This window comes from Geotrypetes seraphini, chromosome 13 (genome assembly GCF_902459505.1).
Source record: "Geotrypetes seraphini chromosome 13, aGeoSer1.1, whole genome shotgun sequence".
In the NCBI taxonomy this organism is placed as follows: Eukaryota; Metazoa; Chordata; class Amphibia; order Gymnophiona; family Dermophiidae; genus Geotrypetes; species Geotrypetes seraphini.
In genome coordinates this window covers 65,034,490-65,061,017 of record NC_047096.1, presented here as the reverse complement: position 1 = coordinate 65,061,017, position 26,528 = coordinate 65,034,490, and the positions used below count along the sequence as shown (strand labels likewise).

The 26,528-nt window shown below is 46.0% G+C and overlaps 1 protein-coding gene across 3 annotated transcripts in view; it reads left to right on the top strand.

Annotated features, from left to right (window-relative positions):
- Nucleotides 1-26,528, top strand: part of MED24 (mediator complex subunit 24) — a 103,983-nt gene that overhangs the window by 34,825 nt on the left and 42,630 nt on the right. For all 3 annotated transcript variants that reach the window (XM_033917765.1, XM_033917764.1, XM_033917766.1), the window contains 6 exons: nt 39-121; nt 7,228-7,314; nt 7,843-7,954; nt 8,462-8,604; nt 11,723-11,760; nt 21,375-21,457. In XM_033917765.1, coding sequence (XP_033773656.1) covers nt 39-121; nt 7,228-7,314; nt 7,843-7,954; nt 8,462-8,604; nt 11,723-11,760; nt 21,375-21,457 — 546 coding nt within the window. The remainder of the gene's footprint in view (nt 1-38; nt 122-7,227; nt 7,315-7,842; nt 7,955-8,461; nt 8,605-11,722; nt 11,761-21,374; nt 21,458-26,528) is intronic.

The window sequence follows — 26,528 nt, the reverse complement described above, 5'->3', positions numbered from 1 at the left end:
TGGGGTTGCTGATACCAAGCTGGTTGTTGTTCCTGCAGGATTTTGCAGATGATGTAAACTGTGCCTTTGAGTACCTGCTGAAACTCACTCCATTGCTTGATAAAGCTGATCAGAGGTGCAAGTAAGTCTGCTTTTGTGTGATTCTCATACTGTGTGTGTTCATTTATTCCTCTTACCATCCTTATGAAACTCTTCAAGGCAGGATACATAAGCACTCAGAATCCAGTTACATCACTTGTACAAGGTAACCAATAAATCATTAAGAACACCAAAGATAAAAATACAGCTTAAAAGAAAGCATCCCATTTGTTGTCATCTGACTTCTAAAGATGTACTAACTCATCGGCTTTTGTAATAATTCATCGTCTTCTTTGATACCAGTTGATGTTAGCTTTTATAATCCTTAGCATCCTGTCAGACCAGTCCGGACCAATGTTCTTTTTTTTTCCTTTTTTAATTATTCTGCCTGACTATTAGCTGTATTACTTAGAGTAGGCAAAGTTGGACATTTGTTAACTCTTCTCTCCTTTTAGTTAGGTTTTTTTGTTTTGTTTTTTTAGCCAGTCCACATTAAATGCCTTTTTTATTCTTTCTCAGGTATGAATCCTGAAGTCAGCTAATTATTAGTCTTGTGAGTTACATTTGTGAAACTGCTGTTCATTTGTATGTTGGTCAGCTGTATACGGCAACTTATGTAGGCATTCTTCACAGCGTAAGATCTACCTATCTACCTAATCTATTTATCTAAGATTAGACTGTTTATCTTGGCCTAGGGCCTCTGCTGTATTTCCCACAAGAATTGATTTTGTTTTCTGTTATTATGAAGTTATCTATAGTTTTACCTGAGAAAATAATCTCCAGTTTGAGCAAGAGATAATTGATTCATTTTTTTTTTTTGCTTTTATGTTCTGTCCTAGATGCATTTCCTACTTATTTAATGTTTACATTTCCTGTCTGGTCATAGCTGTACAGTTTAGCTGTTGGCTATGTTCTGCCAAATTAGATGGGCACAATCTGCTTAAATATGAGCTACTCATCTGGCAAACAGGAGTTCTCATTTCTGAACTGTCACACACATTCCTACCGCCATCTTATGGATGCGGGCACTTTGTTCACTACATTTCCAATCCTATCTCCTTTTAGAAGTAGAGTTTTTTTCCACGTAAGTTCAGTTTCCCCATTTGCTGTCCTTCTACGGCTTCGGGAGTCCTGCTGGCTCAGCTTATTTGGGATTCCCTTCCCGCAATCAGCTCAGCCGGCTCGTCTACATTTTGCAGGCCTACATTTTAGGCGTCTGTCATGGATCTAGGGAGATGCCCAAGGCTACTTCTGGGTGAAACCTCGTCCATCCTGCCTAATCTTAGGCGAGCTTAGGTGGCTCAATGCATCTTTTTACACCCACAACAAACGCCTACAGTGTAGGCGTCCTGCCTCGGGGAGCTTTTTCTAAAAACATGCATCTCAATTGGCTGCCAGACGGTGGTAGGATACCTACCGCCACCTACAGTCAGGACATCCATTTGTAGAATTAGTCCATTGTGGTGGGGGCTGGTCCTTAGGGAGCTGGGGATCTGTGCCATGTATACTTCTTCCTGGGAGCACTTTGTGGAATGCATTACCAGAGGATGTGGTAATAGTAGTTAACATAGATGGGTTTTAAAAAAGGTTTGGACGTTCTTGGAGGAAAAGTCCAAAGTCTGCTATTGAGACAAATATGAAGGAAGCCAGTGCTTGCCCTGTGATCAGTAGCATGGAATGTTACTACTTTTTGAAGTTTTTTGCCAGGCACTTGTGACCACTGTGGAAACAGAAAACTAGGCGAAATGGACCATTGGTCTGACCCATTATGACTATTCTTATGTTGTTATGTTACTGGACTGGTGTGTTGCCATAGGCCGCATGCCTGAGGAAATTTTTTGCAATACATGTTCAAGTGAGGATCCTAAATGTGTATGCCAGTCACAGTTCTTAATTGCCAACTGCCAACCTTGATAGTATTAGGTGTCCTGAAGACTCTTGGACTTTGAATTTAAGCAGTTAGTAGTTAATAACTTTTTTTCATGGCAAGTATACAGGCCCATGGCTCAAGTAAAGTGTACAGGAGTGGCATCTGAACTTTTATCCAACTTACTTAAGTAGTGTCGTTATCAGCTTTTGGCCACTGGTTGGATTTTTTAGTTTTGGCAGGCAGAATCCTGTCTCGGTCAAGAGTTCTGTGGTATTTTCTGTGTAGACTTTTGTAGAAACTTTTGAGAGCTTTCTTGGTTTAATCTTTCTGTAAGAACTCCTCCCTCCTCTCTTACGTCTCAATCAAAAGCTTGTTATCAAGGGGGTGTTTCCATATAATGCGTAGCTGAGAGGATGAATAAGAGCTGTTAAGTGGGTTTTTTTTTGGGGGGGGGAGTTTTACTGTCAAGATTTGTTTCCCTCAATAAAGAAGGGGAGTTCCTGGTGGGAAGAATATGTTCTTTCAGGACTTTGATTCTTCTGGGAATATGATTTTCACAAATCCTTGATACTGCTGTTCTCTGTGGACAGCAGGATACAACAGCCACACACATGGGTGATGTCACAGCTGATGGTGCCAATTGGCCCTTGTCAAATAGCTCAGATTGACCTTTACAAAAGTTTCTGAGCATGCGTAGTAGGTTCCCGCCTGAATAAATCCCTTTGGAACCAAAGGATGGGTAAGACAGGATTATGTGGCTGTTGTATCCTGCTTTCCATGGAGAACGTCTGTTACAGGTGTGCAACATTTGCTTTCTCCATGGACAAGCAGGATCGACAACAGCCACATATATGGAGGCTCCAAACACGAGGGTTGCTGAATCCTGACTAGGTCCAACCTGATATAAAGGAGGAAGAGGCAGGTTGAAGTTCTTTAATTGACTTCTTGAGCAGTAACACTTGATAAAGAATCAGCATGGAGCAGTTGAGCATAACCAGTTTGATCTTTTACAGAATCGCTTTGTTAGTTCTTCTGGTGATCCACAGCATGCATAAAATCCATGCACCAAAGCTCAAATGACTCAATCTTCTTTTTGTCATGTTTCCATAGTGTCCATCTTTTGCATCCATAATTAACCATTGAGAAAATTAGTGCATAGATAGACACTGTAAATTGCCACCTGTCCTCTCAGTGGCTGTTGATTATTCATACCACTCTGAGGTGACAGTTGTGCTTCTAAGCTTTTTTTTTTAAAAAGAGGGGGAACTTCCTTGGTAGCGGGTGCCATGATGTAGCAATAGTTTTATGCTGAACAGTTTGAGCGGTTTTCTCTTTTACTCTGTTCTCATCTGAATTTTGCACATGTATGGCAGTGGCAGGTTGGCCAGAAGTCCTTTGGAGTATCATTTAGTCTTCAGACTCGATATACTGTAATATCATAAACTGTTTTGACATGAAGTGCGGTATATCAGACCCACTTCTAGAGTCCTTATGGCAAATGGATTTTCATCAAGACCTGCAGAGTCTAATTATACTTGTAGAAATCCAAATCTCACAGTTTCCCTTGTTTATTCCCAAGCCTTAGGCATAGTTTCCTCAAGCAGAACTACTAGTTATGAAACAAAAGGTTTCTAACCAGCTCATTCTGGTTCCTTTCAGTGTGCTAATTCCTAGCATACCAAATGCCTTTAGCAAGTCAGGAGAGGGATCTTCCAGGAACATCTTTCTCTGGAGCCCCAAATGACATCCTGCAGATCTTTATTCTCAGATGTGGATACCTGAAAGATTTGTGTAGCGTTGCTTATCAGTTCATTGCTTCTTCACAGGTTACTAATGAGTTTCAAAGGTCAAATAGGCTTTTCTATAGTGTCCCTTTAGACAGGCACAGACAGGTGGGTTATGTGCCTCTACCAGCAGGTGGAAACTGGGAAATACAGACTTATGAGAAACCCATATCTAGGCTGTGCAGTCCTCCTAAAGTCAGTTTGTCAGCCTTCATGTAGGTTGATGTGGCGGGACTGCATTAGTCTGTGCAGTCCTATTCCTTCTTAGGCTAGCCTTGGAGGGGTTTTGTTTAACCTTTTGGCACTCGGCCTGATTTAATTGAAAAGAAAAACAATTTAAAGAAAAGAAAAAAAAAATCCCTTTTATTGGGGGGGGAGGGGGGCAGTTACCACACTCAGGTGGCTGGGTCCCTCTTCCAACTTCCTGAATGTAGTGGTGCTTCAGTTGCTCGCTCTTTCTTAGATGTAAGCTTTGAGAGCTTATGGGGTCTGCTCGATTCAGCTCAACTGAATTTAATTAAAAAAAAAGTTTAAAAAAGCCAAAAACTAAGACAAGGGGAGAATTCTGGCAGCTTCCAAAGCCACCATTTCTTGATGAATTACAGAGTGACTGTATGTGCATATTTTTTTAATGGAATTGCTTACCACCAAAAGACTTAAAGGTGCATTTGGCCAGAGGCATGGCAACCTCTTGGACAGTTTCATGTGATCACTCCATGACTGTGACTTGATCCTATCTCCATATACTGTATATACCCGAATATAAGTCGATCTGAATATAAGTTGAGACCCCCTTTTTCCCCCAAAAAAGGAGGAAAAATGGTTGACTTGAATATGTCAGGCGGCTTAATATTCATGTTTCCTGCCCTGTCAAGCTCTGCACCAGCCCCCTTCCTTCATCCCCTCCCCTGTCAGGCTCTGCACCCAGCCCTCTTCCATCCTTCCCTCCCCTGTCAGGCTCTGCGCCCAGTACCCTTCCATCCTCCCCCTCCCCTGTCAAGCTCTGCGCCCAGCACCCTTCCATCCTCCCCCTCCCCTGTCAGGCTCTGTGCCCAGCACCCTTCCATACTCTCCTTCCCCTGTCAGGCTCTGCGCCCAGCACCCTTCCATCCTCCCCTCCCCTGTCAGGCTCTGCGCCCAGCACCCTTCCATCCTCCCCCTCCCCTGTCAAGCTCTGTGCCTAGCTCTCTTCCATCCTCCCCCTCCCCTGTCAGGCTCTGTGCCCAGCACCCTTCCATCCTCCCCCTCCCATGTCAGGCTCTGCGCCCAGCATCCTTCCATCCTCCCCTCCCCTGTCAGGCTCTGCGCCCAGCACCCTTCCTTCCTTCCCCCCTCCCCTGTCAGGCTCTGCGCCCAGCACCCTTCCATCCTTCCCCCCTCCCCTGTCAGGCTCTGCGCCCAGCACCCTTCCATCCTCCCCCTCCCCTGTCAGGGTCTGTGCCCAGCACCCTTCCATACTCTCCCTCCCCTGTCAGGCTCTGCACCCAGCACCCTTCCATCCTCCCCTCCCATGTCAGGCTCTGCGCCCAGCACCCTTCCATCCTCCCCCTCCCCTGTCAAGCTCTGTGCCTAGCTCTCTTCCATCCTCCCCCTCCCCTGTCAGGCTCTGCGCCCAGCACCCTTCCATTCTCCCCCTCCCATGTCAGGCTCTGCGCCCAGCATCCTTCCATCCTCCCCTCCCCTGTCAGGCTCTGCGCCCAGCACCCTTCCTTCCTTCCCCCCTCCCCTGTCAGACTCTGCACCCAGCACCCTTCCTTCCTTTCCCTCCCAGGCTCTGCCCCCACCTCCCTCCCTGCCCTAGCCTCATACGGTACCTCATCTTGGTGATCCGCGGTGGAGGTGCAGCGGGCAGGATCGAACTTTCCAAGTTCCTGCCCTGCTGCTAACCAGCTGCCACGAGTTCCTTCGGCCACTGAGTGACATGAGCAGGAGCACGATTTGGCGCTTCTACTACTACTATTAATTATTTCTATGCCACTACCAGACGTATGTAGTGCTGTACAGAATCGCAAAGACAGTCCCTGCTTGAAAGAGCTTACAATATGACAAGACAGACAAATAAACAGGATGTCATGGATTCAGTTAAAGGGACTGCTGGCTGGGTTGCTGGGCAGTGGGGAGTAGGGTTACGGATTGAAGGCTATATCAAAAAGGTGGGTTGTAAGTCTGCCCGGATTCAAAATTGGTACATCCCATCAGTTCTAAATTGCATCTGGTGGTGACGATACAGTGAAATTTGGTCTTAGCTGCTAATTTCTTTTCCTTAGGTCCTACCAGACCAGTCCAAAGTCCCTCCCTCATCTGCGCTGCTCTTATTGTTGGTTTCAGTTTTTAACAAGTTTGGTAGTAGAGTTAATTCCAGAAGTTGGGTTTTAATTTTCTTTTTTTTTTAAATTCGGAGTTCCTTTTTCTACTGGAGCCAGTTTATTTCTTTAAAACTAACATGTTATCTTTATGTATTGAAGGGTTCTGTCTGCACAGTGCCTAAGTAGGATACAACTCAAATTTGATCGACTGTCTCCTGTCTACTTGTTGATGGGCACAACCCATTGAGTTTGGACTGGTCTGGTAGGATTCAAGGGAAAAAAATAGCGGGTAAGATCACATTTCAGCATGCCAATATTGCCGGCTTAAATTGAGCTACTGATAACTAGTGGAATAAGCACAGAATGGGAGAAGTATGGCTCCTTAGACCTGTTTACTTTAGCATTTTAGCTGCCATGTTTTGGATTTATTTCAAATGCCTTATATTCTTAGTCATTAATCCAGAATACAGGGTATGGTAGTAATCCCAAGAAGGTTAAAAACCAATACATGAAGAATGGAGCACAATCTTGATCTGTGGGGAAAAACCTCCCCGACAAGTAACAAATGTGAGGTCCAAAGAAGGAAAGAGATCCAAGAAGACTAATCTTATAATACCACACTTAAAATCACAATCTCTAAAAAAAATCCACAGTTTTTAATGTTGCTGAAGCATGTCTAAAATTTGGACATTCTTCATCAACTCTAAAGATTGTGGAATCAGCATTAAGGACTGTAGACCCCCCTCCCCCCTTTTTTTATTTAGATATGGTAGCCAGAATTTTACATAGACCTTATTGTCTGTAACAGCATGTGTGCATAATTTCCTTTTTGGTACTCAGACTTTATTTGAACGGGACAGGGACATTTTTAAATTCAGCCTTCTTTTCTGATGTGCGTTCTCTTGTTCTCCTGTGGATGAACAATCTTGTGCTAGACCAGACTCATCCTGCAGAAGATACCTGTGCACTATAACTGCTTGCTACTGATAATGTTGCAGACATGCATCCAATAGCCTCCACTTCACAGTGAGGGGAGGGGTCAAGAAGAATGCCATACAGACATGTGCCTTGTCCTTGCATGCTTTGAGTCATTTGGGATTGTAACTATATCGGTGGCGTTATTCCTAATAAAATGCCATCTGCTCTCCTTTTTTTTTTTTTTTTTTTAACTGTGTAATTTTCTTTCCAGCTGTGACTGCATGAGCCTCTTATTGCAAGAATGCAGTAAGCAGGGCCTGCTCTCTGAAGCCAACATGACTAACCTTCTGGCTAAGCGGTAAGACGTGAGCACTGTTGGGGAGGGTTGCCAGATGTTTTTGGGTAGTCTACAGGTGACAGAATCCCATAGTCTTTCCACTAGTTTGAAGTTTAGCTGGAGAATTTGTTAAACTCATGAGGCCGAGTAAATAGTATTTTAATGTGAAAGGAAGCTGATATCATGGGATATCAGATGACATTCTGTTTGTATATATTGTACCATTTATTTTATTTACATTTCTTATATTCCACTTCTATTCAAAGCAGTTTACATTCAGGTACTCTTTTAAGCATTTCTCACAATCTAACTATGGTACCTGGGGCAATGCAGGGAGTTTGCCTAGGATCACAGGGAGCAGCCGGGGATTGAACCCACAACCTCAGGGTGCTGAAGTAGGGGTTTTAGCCACTAGGCCACTCCTAATTAAACATCTTGTCGTGACTAGCATGAAATTAGTTTCTGTTGTTCCTTTATCTCCCCCCAGCTTCACCAATATATAAAAGTACCTGTGCTTCCTCTCACCATCTTGTCCTTTTTTTCTGTTAGGACTGTAGATCGGGAGCATGCACCATGCCTAAAATCTGCTGAAAATGCCAACATTCAGCCCAATCCAGGGCTCATTCTGCGAGCAGAGCCCACGGTCACCAACATCCTGAAGGTAAAACTTACAGCAGGGAAATGATATGGGCGAATCCTTAGTCTGAAAGATTATGAACACTCAGCACAGTGGATTCCTCTCTCCTCTCATGAGAAAACCCAGGACCTGGAAAGCTTTCCCAAAGCGACCTTGTTACCTTTTTCTCAGACCAACATCAGAATTAGCTATCGCCTGCAATGGATTTGGTTAAGTATAGGTTTAACAAGCCATCTTGTGCTGGGACTGACAGAAAATTCATTGTGATAAATGGAGGAAGCAAGGGTTTGTACAGATATTGATAAAGAAAAACATATTTACTTTTTAACATTCCAACAGTGTGCAAGGGGAGCCAGTTAAAAGGCCAGAGTTATTCTGTCGCAGCCAAATAATAATGTAACTGTTTAACAACAGAAAGTGGATATGCAAAAGGGTGCAGTGGTGGAGGGGGCACTGCAAATCTTAAACAGATTAATTCCTTTTTGATTAGTTGCTTGATTCTTTCTGCTTTTGGCGTTCTCTTTCTTTTAGACGATGGATGCGGACCATTCCAAGTCTCCAGAAGGTCTGCTGGGGGTGCTGGGGCATATGCTGTCAGGGAAGAGCCTGGATCTACTTCTTGCAGCTGCTGCAGCCACTGGAAAACTCAAGTCATTTGCCCGCAAGTTCATCAAGTATGTACCACTGGCTTGCCATATACAATACTGTATATTGTTTTGCAACCTGTGCCATGTAGACATGTTCAGAGTAATTTTGATTTATTAACTGCCTTTAAGAACAGATTCACCCAAGGTGGTATACAACAAGTACAATCTAACATAAAAAAACTTACAATTTTTGCTCTTGATGGAATTCCGAGCAAAAAAAATAAAATCCAATTTCTACAAGTTTTTTTGACAACGTTTAAAACAATTTTTGCTAATTATCATCCAGAATTTCAGTATAACTTGGTATTTTCATTAAATTAAACTAGAGAAAACAAAGAGCCTTCAAGTTATTCTCGCTTAGTGACTTTTTTTCTAGCAGCACACCTTTGTAAAAGCCAGCCTTAGTTTGTTTTCATAGTATTTCGCTCTGCCTCTATGTTGATGAAAAACATTGGTGAAAGCTGACATATTTCAATAAATTCAGAATAAAATAGCTTTTTTTCTATCTCTTGTCGTTTGAGCAGTTTATTTTTCCATTCACTCAGGTCCCAGAATACCTTTTCTTTTTTCTTTGCTTTTTTGTAACTGTCTTCCCAGGATTGCTTGTCCATTTTACATTTTCTCCCTATCTGTTCCCGCTGTCTCTATGTTGAGCTTCTCTCCTCTGTGTCCCTCTCCATTCCCCTGCATCCATCTTCCTCTGTCAGAATCACCCCTTTTCAAGCAATGTACCTGTAACTAGAAGTCCTTCTATGTCCCTGTCTCAATGGTCTCCCCATCAAGCATTCTTCTCCATGTCTGTCCCTCTCCATACCTAGCGTTGCTTCAGTGTCCCTGTCTCTACGCTCATTCCCCATCTAGGATCTCTTCTCTATGTTTCTGTGTCTCTTGGTGTGCAGGATCTTCCACCCCTGAGCCAGCATCTCTCCCCTATACCCTCCCAAGCCAGAATCTCTCTCCCCCACAACACCACCAGCCAGCATATCACACTATCTCCCCCTGTCTTCCCGAGCCAGCACCTCTTTCCCCAGCTAGCATCTCTTACCTTCTGTCACCCTGTCCCCCTCCCAGCCAGCATCTTTCTCACCCCTGTCCCCCTCCCAGCCAGCATCTTTCTCACCCCTGTCTCCCCCCCAGCCAGCATCTTTCTCACCCCTGTCTCTCGCCTATCCTCCCTGAGCCTGCATCTCCTACTAGAGAATGACACAGGGCCAAATTTTTCCCCATCCCCACGGGAACTTATTTTCCCATCCCGGTGAGTTCTTTTCCTGTCCCTTCCCCATTCCTGCAAGCTCTGTCTTCATCTTCACAAGCCTCAAACACTTTAAAATCATAAGTGTTTGAGGCTTGTTTGGTTAAGGCAGAGCTTACAGGAATGGGGAAGGGACAGCAACAGAACTCATGGGGACGGGGCAGGAAAATAGAGAATGACATAAGAACATAAGGATAGCCCTACTGGGTCAGACCAATGGTCCATCAAACCCAATAGCCCGTTTTCACGGTGGCCAATCCAGGTCACTAGTACCTGGCCAAAACCCAAAGAGTAGCAACATTCCATGTTACCGATACAGGGCAAGCAGTGGCTTCTCCCGTGTCTTTCTCAATAACAGACTATGGACTTTTCCTCCAGGAACTTATCCAAACCTTTCTTAAAACCAGCTAAGCTGTCTGCTCTTACCACATCCACTGGCAATGCGTTTCAGAGCTTATATAGTCTCTGAGTGAAAAAGATTTCCAGCAAAGTATTTGTTACCGATATGCATCACCTTACACTTATCCACGTAAAACCTCATTTGCCATGTCACAGCCCATTTCACAAGCGTGTTTGTCATGTTGCAGGTCTTTGCAATCCTTCTGTGTCTTCACTTCTCTGAATAACTCTGTATTGTCTGTAAATTTAATCAGCTCGCTCATACCAATTTCCAGGTCGTTTATAAATATGTTGAAGAGCACAGGTCCAAGCACTGAATCCTGTGGCACTCCACTCATCCTGGCATTGCATGTGCTTCTCTCCCTAAGGTTCCTTGTGCACCTCAGCAATGCCAGTTCCAATAGGCAACCTGCTGCCGGCTCTGCAGGCTTCCCTCTACTAGAGTCATGCCTGTGAAGAAAGACATGTGATATTATTGAGGCAGGAACATGGTAGAGGGAAGCCTACAGAGCCCGTGCATGTTGCCAGAAGATGTCGTTGGCAGCAATTCAGGCTGCAGATGGAGAAAGGGAGTGCTGATACCAATTTCTGCACAGAATAGAAGTAATTCTGTGTGCCTGGGGAATTTTGCGCAAGTTCTGCATTGTGCAGTTGTGCAGAATTTTGCCAGGAGTAAATTTTGTTATCAGCTTAACAATAGAAAAATGACCAAAAGTCACATAACATACCTCCCCATCCCCACATTAAATATAGTCCTATGTAATAAAAAGGTATCCAAGGTGTCTAATCATTAAAATATGCAATCAATGGCCCCCAAATCTTTTTGAATGGGATGGGTGGGGGAGGGGTCTTTTTTATATGCATTTGACAATACAGTGGTACCTCGGTTTACGAGTGCACCGGTTTGCGAGTGTTTTGCAAGACGAGAAAAACATTTGCAAACTTGGTGCCTCGTAAACCGAGCGCGCCTCGATTTGCGAGCACCCCCCCTGCGAACCAGCACCTTCCCCCCGCAATCCGGCACCCCCCCCCCCCGCCGCGACCTGAGGTCCCCCCAACCCACTCGAACCCTCTTCTTACTTTGATGTAGCCTTCGCACCTGCACCAGCATGTCCTGTGTTGTGCTGTGCTGTGCCGGTGCCCGAAAATCTGCCTCCGGTGCTGGGCCTTGAGCATGCACACATGCACCTATGATAAACGAGCATTTTGGATTACGAGCATGCTCCTGGAACGGATTATGCTCGTAATCCAAGGTACCACTGTAATTGTTAGAATGTCAAGTGATTTGTACAAATTATTTGATTGAATTTTGTACACTTGTTGCAAGAGTTAAAACTGAATAAAGAATTAAAAAAAGAAAAATGACCAAAAATAAACAAATACAATAAATGAGGTAAACTTGAAATCAGTAAACTGAAACTTACTAACATGGCACCCCTGACTCTAGTGTTGCAATTCATATACACTTTGTAACTTTCTGGTTTCTCTTTACAGTTTGAATGAATTTACTAGACGCATCAGTGAAGAGAGCTGTAAGTGTATATGTCTCATCTCATCAAAGACCTTGGTTTTCTTTCACATTACAAACTGTGAATTTAAACTGCTTTGTCACCTTCCTATCTCTCTGTCTCCCACCCATATCCAGCCCTTGCTCCTACCTCCCTCCCTCATTCGAATGCTTTCATGTTTCACCTTTATACAGTTGCTGGAACAATGGTCAACTACTTGGCAGCTAGGCTTCAATGCTAAAAAATGCAAGATAATGCACCTGGGTAAGAGAAACCCGCATAGAACTTATGTACTAAATGGTGAGACTTTGGTTAGGACCACGGCGGAACGCGACCTAGGGGTGATCATTAGTGAGGACATGAAGGTTGCCAATCAAGTGGAGAAGGCTTCCTCCAGGGCAAGACAAATGATGGGGTGTATCCGCAGAGGTTTCGTCAGCAGGAGACCTGAAGTTATGATGCCGTTGTACAGAGCCATGGTGAGGCCTCACTTGGAGTACTGTGTTCAGTTTTGGAGACCACACTACCGAAAGGACGTGCTGAGGATCGAGTCGGTTCAGCGAACGGCCACCAGGATGGTCTTGGGGCTCAAGGATCTCACGTATGAAGAAAGATTTAAAAAATTGCGGCTGTACTCACTTGAGGAAAAAAGAGAACGGGGAGATATGATTGAAACATATAAGTACATCACGGGACGCATCGAGTCAGAAGATGATATCTTCTGGCTCATGGGACCCTCGACCACCAGAGGGCATCCGCTGAAAATCAGGGGAGGGAAGTTTCATGGCGACTCCAGGAAGTACTTCTTCACCGAAAGAATGGTGGCTCATTGGAACAGACTCCCACTCCAGGTGATAAAGGCCAGCAGCGTGACGGATTTTAAGAGAAAATGGGATACTCACATGGGATCTTTAAGGGAGTAAATTCAGGGGAGGGGATACTTGGAATGGGCAGACTTGGTGGGCTATAGCCCTTTTCTGCTGCTTTTTTCTATGTTTCTATACTGATATTTGTCAACATTGGCTTATTTCTGATCTGAAGAATAAGGGTTGCCTTCGAAAGCTGATCAAAAAATACATTGCTAGTCCAGTTAAAAAAAAGGGATCACCTTATCTGCTTTATGGTTTTGTTTTATTTCTATATATTATCACTAATTTAAAATAAATGGGGGCAGTTTCAGATTTTATTTGTTCTGGAGGAGGATATTGTAATTCGACAGGTTTTGTAGTGCACCTAGGCGTCTTTTCTATAAAGGGGCACCTATTAGAAACTGGTTCTATAAAAGAAAATAGGCACCTACTTTTCTTTAGCGAATATTAGTGTAACGGGGTATGTACGAGGATGAATCAGAAATTAAAGGCAATTCTTTAGCACTCTCCAGACCAGTAGAGGTTAACTTTACGAATGGGTATATATCTAATCATGACCAGCAGGTGGAGACTGAAAACAAAACTTTGGGACAGTATATACTATCCTCCCTTCTCTATTTCCCTCAGTCTTCTTTCAGTCTCCAGCAGGTGTTGAGTGATCTGTACCCATCTCTCTTGGTAGGGCTGTTGGAATTTGTTTAGGGGTTTATTGTCCCTGTTTTTGGCCGGACGGAGCTTGGTCGGGCCCTGTTTGGGGGTCCGTCCGACCTCGGGGGTGTCAAACCCGGCGGGTCACGAGCGGGGTCCCTCCCCCCACTTCCTCCACCTCCCCACATTTTTTTAGAGGAGCCTCAGCAGTAAGCCTTGCCCCCTAAGTCAAGCAAGGCATATTGCTTCGAGAGCCTGTGGAGTCTGTTCTGTAAAAAAAAAAAAAATAAATAAAAAATCCTGAGGTAGTGCTGGTCTGAAGGGTTGTTTCCCTTTAAGAAAACTGTATTTTACTGTATTTTTTCATGTAACCAGCACTTTTTTATAGCTAGGTCGCGTCTGGAGCAATTGTGCCCTTCTCCGGGGGAGTAGGCCACAATTTTAGTCCAGCCGCGAGGCACTCGCGGCCGGCCTGAACTCGGCGGTTTGGGTCGGTGAGGTGGTGGAGCTCCGTCGGCAGCGGCTGCAGGCGCCCAGAGCTCCCCGCCGATGGTGCCTCGCGAGTCGGCTTGGAGCAGTGGGGAAGCCCGGTCTTCCACAACCGCCCACGGAGGGATTCCCCGAAGGATTCCCTCTCAGCTGATTTTTTGACAGCTGATGCCGACTTGCCTGTCTTAGCGGCTGAGACTGTTCAGTCTTCTCAGCCGCTACAGGCCATGGAGGGAGCATTTTTGGCGGGAACTTCGCCATTTTCTTTGTCTGGCCCCTCCATTTTGTCTGCAACCTCAGGTGACCTTCCCCCTGTATGGCGAACACAGGGGCAGGTTTCAGCATGGACCCCTGCTGGGGCAGGGAGTCCCTGGGGACCCCCAGGGGTTTTTTGCCCCCAATTTATTTTCTTTCTTTGTGCGGACTTTTGGGGGTCCCACGTGCGCCTGGGGGGTTTCGGGGGGGGTTTCCCTCCGCGCCCCCTATGGCTTTGCCTCCCTCTTTTCGTTTGGCGTCCCCTCTTCCTCCTCCCTCATCCAAGCGCCCGCGGGGGGGCTTGGATTGCGAATTGGTGGGCGGAGGAGCGTGTTGGCCTGGTTGAGGACCTGGCTGCTTTGGCGGGCTTCCAGGATCCTCTAGAGGGGACGCCTGTTGGCAGCGGGGCGGCGGGTTTCCCGTCTTCCAGAGCAGATGCGTCCGTGGTGCGCTTTTTTATTCAGAGGGATGAGCTTTTAGACCTGGGTAGCAGGTCTCCTTGGTGCTGCATTTTTGCAGTGGCGCCGCCGGAGACCCCGCGTATGGGGGCCCCTCTGCTTCAGGGGGTCTGTCCTGGTTCCCGCTCTTTTCCTGTGCGTCAGGATTTGCGGGATTTTGTGTTGGCGCAGTGGCCTATGGGCGCAGTTTCGTTTGGTGTGCGCCTTGGCTCTTGGGTATCCCGTCCCGGAGGGAGGTAGGGCTACCTTAATTTCGCCAATGGGGAACGCGGTGGTCTCGGCACTTCCTAAGCGGCATACCGTGCCTGTTATGGACGGTTCTGCTCTTAGGGTCTCGGAGGCGCGTGCGTTAGAGACTCTTCTTAAGTATGATTTTGATGTCTCTGCCTTTGGGGTCCAGGCGGCTGTTTGTGGGGAGCTAGTCGCTCGCGCCGTGTTTCGGTGGGCTGAGCGTGTCCTGGATCGGGAGTCTGATGACTGGTCTCTAGTGGATCAGGAGGTAGCGAAGATTGCGATGGCTGCCTCGTTCCTCTCAGATGCTCTTTATGACTTGGTGCGGATTTCGGCTAAGTCTATGGCATGGCCGCGCGGCGTATTTTGTGGCTGCGCGCTTGGGCGGCGGATTCTGCGTCCAAAGCTAAGTTTACTAAAGTTCCCTTTAGGGGGTCTTTTTGTTTGGAGAGGAATTAGATGAGTTGATTCAGACTCTGACGGACTCGAAGGTGCCCCGTCTGCCTGAGGACCGTGCCCGCCCTGCGTCTAGGTGTGGGGCTGCCCGGGGGCGTTTGCGGGAATTTCGCAAGTATCGCCCGGGGCGTGGGGCTGCTTCTTTCCCGGCTCAGGGTTTTTCCCGGGGTCGGTTCTTCCAGCGCATGCAGCCCTTTCGGGGGGCCCGTCGGGGGGCAGGGAATCCCTCCGCCGGTTCCCCCGCTTCCCGTCCTGCGCAATGACTCCTTGCCGGCGCCCCCTTTGGTTCCGGTGGGGGCCCGGCTGCGCAAATTTTTCCCCAAATGGGCCGAGATCGCGTCCGATCAGTGGGTCCTTGAGGTGGTGCGGGACGGTTACGCTCTGGAGTTTACCCGCTCTCTGCCGGACCTTTTCCTCGCTTCTCCATGTCAGACTCCATGGAAGACGCAGGCTTTTCATCAGACCCTTCAGCGTTTGCTAGATCTCGAGGCAGTGGTGCCGGTGTCCCCTACGGAGTGGGGCACCGGCAGGTACTCCATTTACTTTGTGGTGGCCATAAAGGAGGGGACCTTTCGGCCCATCCTGGATTTGAAAGGGGTCAACAGAGCTCTCAAGATTCCGTCTTTCCGCATGGAAACGCTGCGGTCGGTCATTCTGGCGGTTCAGCCGGGGGAGTTTCTTACGTCTCTCGATCTGACGGAGGCCTACTTGCAGGTTCCAATTCGGGCCTCTCATCAGCACTTCCTTCGCTTTGCGATCTTGGGGCGGCACTTTCAGTTCTGTGCGCTTCCCTTTGGTCTGGCCACGGCTCCTCGGACGTTCACCACGGTAATGGTGGTCGTCGCGGCAGCCTTGCGGTCGGTGGGCATCCTGGTTCACCCCTACCTGGACGACTGGTTGATTCGGGCAAAGTCGTTGCAGGAGAGCTCCCGGGTTACGGCTCGGGTGGTGGAGTTTCTCCGGTCGCTGGGCTGGGTGGTCAACCTTTCCAAGAGTCGGTTGGTCCCGGCTCAGCGTCTGGAGTGCCTTGGGGTTATGTTCGACATCTCCTTGGGGAAGGTCTTCCTTCCAGAGGCCCGGGTGAGCAAATTGCAATCTCAGATTCGCCTGCTTTTGGCGTCCCGGGGTCCTCGGGCGCGAGATTTCCTCCAAGTCCTGGGGTCAATGGCGGCGTCCCTGGACGTGGTGAGGTGGGCGCGGGCCCACATGCGTCCTCTTCAGTATGCTCTGCTCCGGAGGTGGTCTCCCCGGAGGCAAGATTTGGATGTTCCGGTTCCCCTGCGAGGCTTGGCGCGCTGCAGTCTGCGCTGGTGGCTCCGGACCCCTCACCTGGTTCAGGGGGTGGGTCTGGATCTCCCGCAGTGGACGGTGCTCCTTACGGATGCGAGTCTCCTCGGTTGGGGGGCTCAGTTTATGGGCCACTCAGCTCGGGGCACCTGGTCCGCGGAGGAGGCCTCCTGGTCGATCAACGAGTTGGAGACCAGAGCGGTCAGGCTGGCGCTGTTAGCTTTCCACTCCCTTTTGCTGGGCAAGTCGGTCAGAGTCCTGTCGGACAATGCCACGGCGGTGGCTTATGTCAATCGTCAGGGGGGCACCAAGAGCACTCCTGTGGCGCAGGAGGCGGCTCGGCTCATGGTTTGGGCGGAGTCCCATCTTCTGGACCTCTCGGCTTCTCATATAGCCGGGGTAGAAAATGTTCAGGCAGACTTCCTCAGTCGTCACTTCCTGGATCCAGGAGAGTGGTTTCTCGGCGCCGGAGCGTTTCGGTTGATAGTGCAAGATTGGGGGCAGCCCCTGATGGACCTGATGGCCACGAGTGGCAACGCCAAAGTGCCCCGCTTCTTCAGTCGTCGCAGGGAAGGGCTGGCCGAGGGTCTGGATGCTCTGGTCCAGCCGTGGCCAACGGAGGGGCTGTTGTATGTGTTCCCTCCTTGGCCGCTGGTGGGCAGAGTGCTTCTTCGCATTGTTCACCATCCGGGTTTGGTGGTGCTGGTGGCTCCGGATTGGCCTCGACGTCCGTGGTATGCGGATCTGGTGAGGCACCTGGTGGCGGTTCCTCTTCCTCTGCCTCTCTCGGACGACCTTCTGATGCAGGGTCCCATTCCCTTGTTCGACCCGTCTCTCTTCTGTCTTACGGCGTGGCTCTTGAAAGGGGTCGCCTTAGCAAGAAGGGATATTCAGACAAGGTGATCGCTACACTGTTGGGGTCCCGGAGGCTTTCTACCTCTCGGGCTTATGTGCGGGTTTGGCGTCTCTTTGAGGAATGGTGTCGGGCGCGGGGAGTGACCTCTTTTCGCGCTTCTCTGCCTAACATTCTAGAGTTCTTGCAGGATGGCCTGGATAGAAGCCTGGCTTGGTCTTCTCTCCGGGTTCATCTTGCGGCCCTGTCGACCTTTCGAGGGTTGGTGTCAGGTCAGCGTTTATCGGCTCTTCCTGATGTGATTCGGTTTCTGCGGGCGGCCAAGTTGCTTAGGCCTCCCCTACGGCCCTCGGTTCCCTCTTGGGATCTTAATCTGGTTCTCTCTGTTTTGGTGCGCCCGCCTTTCGAGCCCTTGGACGACTGTTCTTTGAAGGACCTTACTTTGAAGGCGGTCTTTTTGGTGGCCATTACTTCTGCTAGGCGTATTTCTGAGCTGCAGGCTTTCTCTTGTAGGGCTCCCTTCTTGGAGTTGTCTAGGGAGCGGGTCGTCTTGCGGCCTGTTCCTTCCTTTCTGCCGAAGGTTGTTTCTCCTTTTCATGTCAATCAATCGGTGGTTCTCCCGGTCTTGGGTGGTCGGGAGGGCTCTTCTGAGCAACGGCAGCTGCGCAAGTTGGATGTCGGTCGGGTCCTTCGCTCTGATGTGCAGCGGACCCAGGAATTCCGGAAGTCCGATCATCTCTTTGTCCTCCTGGCTGGTCCTCGTCGGGGAGCTGGCGCTTCTAAGGCTACTATTGCGCGCTGGATCAAGGAGACGATTGCTTCCGCTTATCTTCTGAAACAGCAGCCTGTTCCGGAGTTTCTCAAGGCTCATTCCACTCGGGGTCAGGCGGCTTCTTGGGCTGAGTCGTCGCTCGTGCCTCCGGTGGATATTTGTAAGGCTGCGGTTTGGTCCTCCTTGTATTCTTTTGTTAGACATTATCGGGTAGATGTTCAGGCGCGTCGGGACGCGGTGTTCGGTGAGCGTGTTCTGGTATTGGCCCTTCGGGGGTCCCGCCCGTGAGAGGGACTGCTTTGGTACGTCCCATTCGTAAAGTTAACCTCTACTGGTCTGGAGAGTGCTAAAGAAGGAGAAATTAGGTTCTTACCTGCTAATTTACTTTCTTTTAGCTTCTCCAGACCAGTAGAGGTCCCCACCCTGTCTGTTGTTGTTGTTGTTGTTGGGGCTGTTTTCGCGGGCAGTTTTTGTTTTTTGCTGCGGGTTCTAGTATTTTTCTAGGGCCGGGGAGAATTAAAGAACAGCGGCTGTGGCTCGGCTGGCTTAGCTGGCGAGCTGTGGGGACATTTTCCTTCGGGTATTTCTCCTCTGCATTTTCCAACAGCATTTGGGTATGTTAGTTGTTACTCCTGTTCGGAGTATTGTTTTCTTCCTGTTTTCCAGTTCTTGGTTCTGCTTGGCTATTCGGCAGACTGAGGGAAATAGAGAAGGGAGGATAGTATATACTGTCCCAAAGTTTTGTTTTCAGTCTCCACCTGCTGGTCATGATTAGATATATACCCATTCGTAAAGTTAACCTCTACTGGTCTGGAGAAGCTAAAAGAAAGTAAATTAGCAGGTAAGAACCTAATTTCTCCTTGTTAATTGCGTGATAACTGGAATAGAGCTAACAAAATGCAACATATGTACTCGTACATTGCCTGTTTGATAGTTCGTCCATGCACAGTTCAGCGCTTGGCGTTTAGTTGTGTGGCAGCCACGAGGTCAGAAACATGGATGCACCATTGAAGAACAACCCACAGTAGTGCACTTTGGACAGAGGAAGTGAAACCTGTGGAAGTTCACCATCGGATATTGACTCAGTATGGACATAGCACCATGAATCAATGAAAGGTTTTATGAGTGGGTAAAAAAAAGTTTAAAATGGGAAGAATGGGTGTAATCGACTAAGGTCATTTTGGTTGCCCATCAACATTGCGCACACAAGAGCACATTAACAGGGCGGATGCCTTGATTAGAGAAGGCTGACAGATAACGGTGTCTCAGCTGGCTGCAAATTTGGATGTCAGCTATGGATCTGCATTTGGCATAATGCATGATGAGTTGAGATACAGGAAAGTCTGTAGGACAGGGGTAGGGAACTCCGGTCCTCGAGAGCCGTATTCCAGTCGGGTTTTCAGGATTTCCCCAATGAATATGCATGAGATCTATTTGCATGCACTGCTTTCAATGCATATTCATTAGGGAAATCCTGAAAACCCGACTGGAATATGGCTCTCGAGGACCGGAGTTCCCTACCCCTGCTGTAAGAGATCCAAGTATTCTGGAGAGAACTATCACTGGCGATGAGACATGACTGCATCACTGCAACCCAGAGAGCAAAAGACAAAGAATGATGAAGTAAAGCAAGCGGTGCTCACCTGGCTTCGGGAGCAGCCGAAAAACCTCTCTTCAGGAATGCAGAAACTGGTTGAACGATACAACAAATGCATCATCTTGCATGAGGACTATGTGGAAAAGTGATATGTTCAATTGCTCACAGTTACTTTTTTAAAGCCATTAAACGTGTTTTACCTTTACTTTTTGATTTACCCTCTCATAGAGGAGTGTGTGGCGCAGTGGTTGAAGCTACAGCCTCAGCACCCTGGGGTTGTGGGTTCAAACCCCGCGCTGCTCCTTGTGACCCTGGGCAAGTCACTTAATCCTCCATAGCCCCAGGTTCGTTAGATAGATTGTGAGTAGAGAATGACACGGTGACAAAATTCATCACCGTTCCCGTCCTCGCGGGAAACCATCGTCATGTCATTCTTTAAGGAAAGAGGGAAGAATCAGAGTATGAATGGCCACAACCACTGACCTGCAAGCTTTGCTTTGAAGAATGCTGGTGTAGAAGGACAGAGGATGAAATAGACACTAGAAAATGACATGGGTTTATTTCCCGCGGTTATCCGCGGGAACGGGAACGGTGATGAATTTTGTCACCGTGTCATTCTCTAATTGTGAGCCCACCGGGACAGATAGAGAAAATGCTTGAGTACCTGATTGTAAAACCGCTTAGATAACCTTGATAGGTGGTATATAAAAGCCTAATAATAATATGTGCATATGTGATTAGGTGTGAGCACTTATTCCAGCCAGCGTGCCTATTTGCCAGTGATGCACCTGTTGGAAAATACTGTGTCATGTGTGTCAGTCTGCCTATGCTCTGTCCGAACTCCACCCATATGTATACACGTGTCGGATATTTGGCATTTATGCCGGTTTTTCTAATCGCATATGCACGCAATTAATGTATAAATGTTAATGCTGTTTTTCATTAAATTACCCCAATAGTTCTAGCTTTGAGCGCTTGTCATGACTATAGCAGTTATCCGTCAAAGAAAATTGAAGCATATTGAGGGATTGGGTTTTAGATCCCTGGTTTAAATATTGCCGGTGTTGGAAGGGGCTGAATGCAATTTCTGTTTCATATGGCGGAATGTCTCCAAACATAGTCTAACGGTTAGCACACGGGGCTGAGAACCTGACTTCTTGTGATCCTCAGCAAGTCACTTTTTAACCCTCCATTGCTCCAGGTACCAATTATGAGCCCATTAGCGACAGAGAAAGTAGCTGCATATAAAAAAATGTAGACTGCTTCGGTTGTACCACAGAAAGACGGCAGATCAAATCTTTGACTCTTTACCCTTTTTATATCTACCATGAAAGAAAGGAATGAACCTCATTCATAAGCAAAGGTATGCTGGGTCTGATCCTAGTTTTTCAGATTAACCTCGAGAGCTCTTCTTAATACTTGTGACAGAGCTTCTTTCTAGATCTGATAGGGTGTAGTATTTACATGCAGCAAATATAAGCAGGCTGGGAAGTTATTTTTAATTAAGCTAGAGGTGCCCAATTCAAATGTTTGTTTTTTTGTCTGCATCGATACTTCACTTTCATAGCTATGGCAGCAGTTTAAGCAGAGATTTTACACCGCAGAACACAGCTCTTTTCTGATCTCTGCAACAGGGCTGAGGTATGCTGACAATATGGCTTGGGGAACTCGCATTGAGGTGTATTTTGTGTATGAGACTAATTGGTGTTTGTTTCTTTTGAAGCCAAAGCTGCCTCGGTGAGAGCTTTGCTCTTTGACATCTCCTTTCTTATGCTGTGTCATGTGGCCCAGACCTATGGTTCTGAGGTGAGAACTTCCATAATCAATGTGCAATTAATTGCTGGGGATGTTTAATTCCTTTCTATCCTCTACCTTGTTGTGGGAAGACTGGCATGATTCTAGAGACCTGTTCCAGCCCTCTCTCTGACATCTAGTCTGTAGCATAGGAAATTCAGGGAGATTGATTATGTAACTGAATATTCATAGGAAATCAGTTGTTTTAAAATTCCAGTGTCGATTTATGTTATAAACTTTATTTTATTTTTTTTAATTTCTTTATTCATTTTTTCATATTACAACAAGTGTATCAGAAAAATACATATAATCTTATAAACACACACTTGATTTTCCTTCATGAATACTTTAAGTACAATATATCATATTTATATTCATATTTTTATAATGTTTTAGATAATATGTAAATCATTTAATATGTATGACAAATATAAGTAAAATTTTTAAAAAAAACCCAAGCCCTCCCTTCCTATTTCAGAAACTCTAACCTAATACTTCAAAATGTATTAATTAATTCATACATATTGTAAGGTAAATAAAATAATACCCACCCACATCCCCACTTAACAAATCTCTTATTATGGGAAAATGTTATTAATCATTACAAAAATCTGCTAATTGTCTCAAATCTTCAGAAATTTACCAAAATAACCTTTCTGTGTTGCTATTGTGCGCTCCATTTTATATATATGGCATACCGAATTCCACCAAAAGTTATAACTTAATCTGTCATAATTTTTCCAGTTACATGTTATTTGTTGAATTGCTACTCCAGTTAATATGAATAAAAGTTTATTATTATGTGACGAAATTTGACTTTCTGCTCTCATTGTTGTACCAAATAAAATAGTATCATAAGTCAAGGCTACTGGATTGTCCATCATCCTATTTATTTGAGGCCAAATTGAATTCCAAAATAATAAACTTATAAACTTTAAACACCGGTCAAACTGTTTTTAGTCAGAAAAGTTTTCTGAATTGATTGCTGTTATTTATTCTTTTTTCTTTTAAATGAATATAAAGATTTTTATATGAGTGCTCAATCTCCTGCATAGGAGTCACAGAGGGACCATCATTGCACCCATGAGTCCCTTCAGATGATTATGATATCCTCCAAATAAGAGCCATCGCGACACTTTCTTACTTAAATCTTATCTTAGAATGTTAAACGGTGCACTTAACTTATACTTGAAGTTGGCTCTTTGCTGCTGTTTCCATGTGACTCTGCAGGATTCCTCCACCTTACTTCTGCTATATCATGTGATTGCTATTGTGTCTATCTCATCAAAATGTGGTCACTCTTGTGTATGTCTCCTCTACTCAGTCCTGAGTTTCGCCACTAAGGCTTCTTCAGGAGGGACAATTGCTAAAACCAAACCAAATTACAATATGTTACTTTACTCATAAAATTTAGCCACCAAACATCATATAAATATATTTCAATTCCTTATTAATCTTTTGATCGTTGTTCTTTATGTTGTTTGTGGTGCGAACAGGTATTCGGGAGAAAGTCCTGATCCTCTTAATTCTAGTCAGGGCAAGCAAGCTGTGGGGCACTAACATGTAAACCTTCATTTTAAACATAATATTGACTGCTCCTTATTAGTCAACCAAGGAGCTAGGTGATAAATTTACAATTTATCATGCTGATTCAGAACTCTATACCTCAACACCGAAAACATGGCAATGAATTAGTAAAAGTCATCCGGTCTCAACACTAACGACTCAGGGCTACAATAAAAAAAAACAACTATTTTTGCTCTCCACAGTAGTCCGTATGGCTATCAAAATGTCCTTAAAACAAGCTAGTGCTGCTAGAAAACTTCTCCCTCGAACAGAGGAGATTGAGAAGGGAAATGATCGAAACATTCAAGGTACTGAAGGGGATAGGCTTAGTAGATAGGACAGGTTGTTCACCCTCTCCAAGGTAGGGAGAACGAGAGGATACTCTTCTAAAGTTGAAAGGGGATAGATTCCGTACGAATATAAGGAAGTTCTTCTTCACCCGGAGAGTGGTAGAAAACTGGAACGCTCTTCCGGAGTCTGTCTTAGGGGGGAAACACCCTCCAGGGATTCAACACAAAGTTAGACAAGTTCCTGGTGAACAAGAGCGTACGCTAGTAGGGCTAGTCTCAATTAGGGCGCTGGTCTTTGACCAGAGGGCCTCCGTGTGAGTGGACTGCTGGGCATGATGGACCACTGGTCTGACCCAGCAGCGGCAATTCTTATGTGCTAAATGAAACCAAGCTTACCTTCAATGTAGACCAAACACACTCATGCAAGGAGATCTCTCTACACTGACGGGAGGAACTAATTACTAATTCAACTGCCGTGGTTTAAACCACGTTAGAAAAGAGGCCATTGGAGCATACACTGAAGGCGTGAACTAAAGATGACGTAAGCCACTTCCATTAATTTGCCCTTACCTTCAGATATTGCATTTATTAAGTTGTTAACTAAAATATTTATGTTTTCACCTTATAATGGCCTATTAATAAACCCTATCTTAAAGCCTGGAAATATGGTTAATAACCCATACCAGGTAGGGGCCATGAAATAGTAGCCAGTGGAAGCCCCAATTAGACTCAGACACACTATACTATTTTAGTTTATAAAATAATATTAATACTGTAAAATTAGCACAGCGTTTAGAAAACCAGTACCTATGATGAGTTACCACGTAAACCTCCCACTTTTTTGAAGCAAACATAGCGGTGGAGTGGTGGGGCTGAGGTACTTTAGAGAAACCATTTACCTCCGAACATGCCAACCTCCATATTTAGTGTCATTGGACTTACACTTTAAAATAATATATCACACCATCGGCATTTTGAAACATCTTATCAAAAATTTAAGGCAGGATTCGATACTATTTCTTTGAGAGAATTTTTAAAAACGAAAGCCTTTCTAAGTTGAGATACTATGGAATTACGGCGGTGCCTAGTTTTGGTGCTTGAGATTGTAGTACTGTCTATCTAGATTTCCTGTATACAAAATGGCTGCCTTTTCTCCAATATAAGTATTAATATTTGTTATTGTTAAACACATAGATTTATATGATATGTTTTATATCAAGCCTTGAAACTTAGAAACCTGAGATGTGACAGGAGTGTACAAGATTGCGAGGTTTATCAGGTAAATCATAAGAACATAAGACTTGCCGCTGCTGGGTCAGACCAGTGGCCATCATGCCCAGCATTCTGCTCACTCAGCGGTCCTTAGCTCAAAGACCAGTGCCCTAACTGAGACTAGCCTTACCTGCGTATGTTTTGGTTCAGCAGGAACTTGTCCAACCTTGACTTGAATCCCTGGAGGGTGTTTTCCCTTATAACAGGCTCTGAAAGAGCATTCCAGTTTTCTACCACTCTCTGGGTGAAGAAGAACTTCCTTACGTTTGTACGGAATCTATCCCCTTTTAACTTCAGAGAGTGCCCTCTTGTTCTTTCTACTTTGGAGAGGGTGAACAACCTGTCTTTATCTACTAAGTCTATTCCCTTCATTATCTTAAATGTTTCGATCATGTCCCCTCTGTCTCCTCTTTTCAAGGGAGAAGAGGCCCAGTTTCTCTAATCTCTTACTGTATGGCAACTCCTCCAGCCACTTAACCATTTTAGTCGCTCTTCTCTGGACTCTTTCGAGTAGTACTGTGTCCTTCTTCATGTACGATGACCAGTGCTTGATGTGGTATTCCAGGTGAGGGCATACCATGGCTCGTTACAGTGGCATGATAACCTTCTCCGATCTGTTCATGATTCCCTTCTTAATCATTCCTAGCATTCTGTTTGCCTTTTTCGCCGCCGCCACACATTGCGCAGACGGCTTCATTAACTTCTTTCCTGGGGTCTCTCACCGTACTCTTCTCCTCTACTGCCAACTTCAGACTCCGTCCCTTCTATCTTACTGCCCCTTACACATGGAACAGACTGCCTGAGTCATTATGTCAGGCTCCATCTCTTGCAGTATTCAAATCCAAGCTAAAAGCCCACTTTCTTTAGCATCTCTGAAGACCAGCATAAAATGGATGGGTTTACGCTCCTCTGCCAACAGGTGGAGACTGAGACATTGACTCTTGGCTGCAGTACAAGTTGGCTGTGCAGTTCCATCTAAAATCGGTCTGTTCTCAGTCTCCAGCAGGTGGAGTGGTAAGCCTGTGCAGTCTTTCCTTTGGATAGTTAGAGCCTGTTGGATCTGGTTGGTAACTTTCTCTTGTCCCTTTTTGCTGTCTGGACAGAGCTTGGGGGACCCTTTTGGGGGTCTTACCAACCTCAGGGGTGCCATACTCGAAAGTGTCAAGTCCCTCCTACCATTTCCCCCACCTCCTCCAATTTTAATTCTTTAGAGGAGTTTCAACTGTCCGCCTGGCCTTCCTTTAGGCACATACTACAGTTTAGTGAGCCAGTGGGATCTGTTCTATTAATCTTTGTAGCTTTGGGCTATAAGATTGAAAAAAAAAAAAAAAGCATACCACAGACAAGAGCAAATTAAAAAGCCATTTTTATACAATGTTTTTGTGCTTAGGTCTCCCGCGCGTATGATACAAGCACTATTAAAAAGCAGAAGTGTGTTTTATGTGTGCGCCGAGCGGTAGATGCGTCCAGGATGGGCGCAAAGTGTTCCAGCCGCTTCGAGGAGAAACAGGCGTCTGCTTTGGGTGCTGCAGGAGCTTATTCTCCAGGAGTGTTCAGTTTTGCACTTTGAGGAGGAAGCTAAGGATCCCCCCCACCCCTAGAGTGATGGACCCTCTGTTACGGGGTTCCGATCAACATTCTGCTCTTTTCCCATGCATCAGGATATTCGGGATGTGGTGCATGCACAGTATAAGATGCAGCTGCTTTCAACTCCTAACTCTCACTCACCATAAAATGACCTATGTCCTTCCTATCATTCTCTCTGCAAGGAACTCCCTTACCCCTATGTGTCCTGTCTGTCCAAACTAGATTGTAAGCTCTTCAGAGAAGGGACCATCTTTACATGTCAAATGTACAGCACTGTATATGCCTTTCAGCACTATAGAAATGTTAAATAGTAGTGCTGGAAAAGCTTTGGGCTTGCATAACCCAACTATAACCTGTTTGCTAGGGAA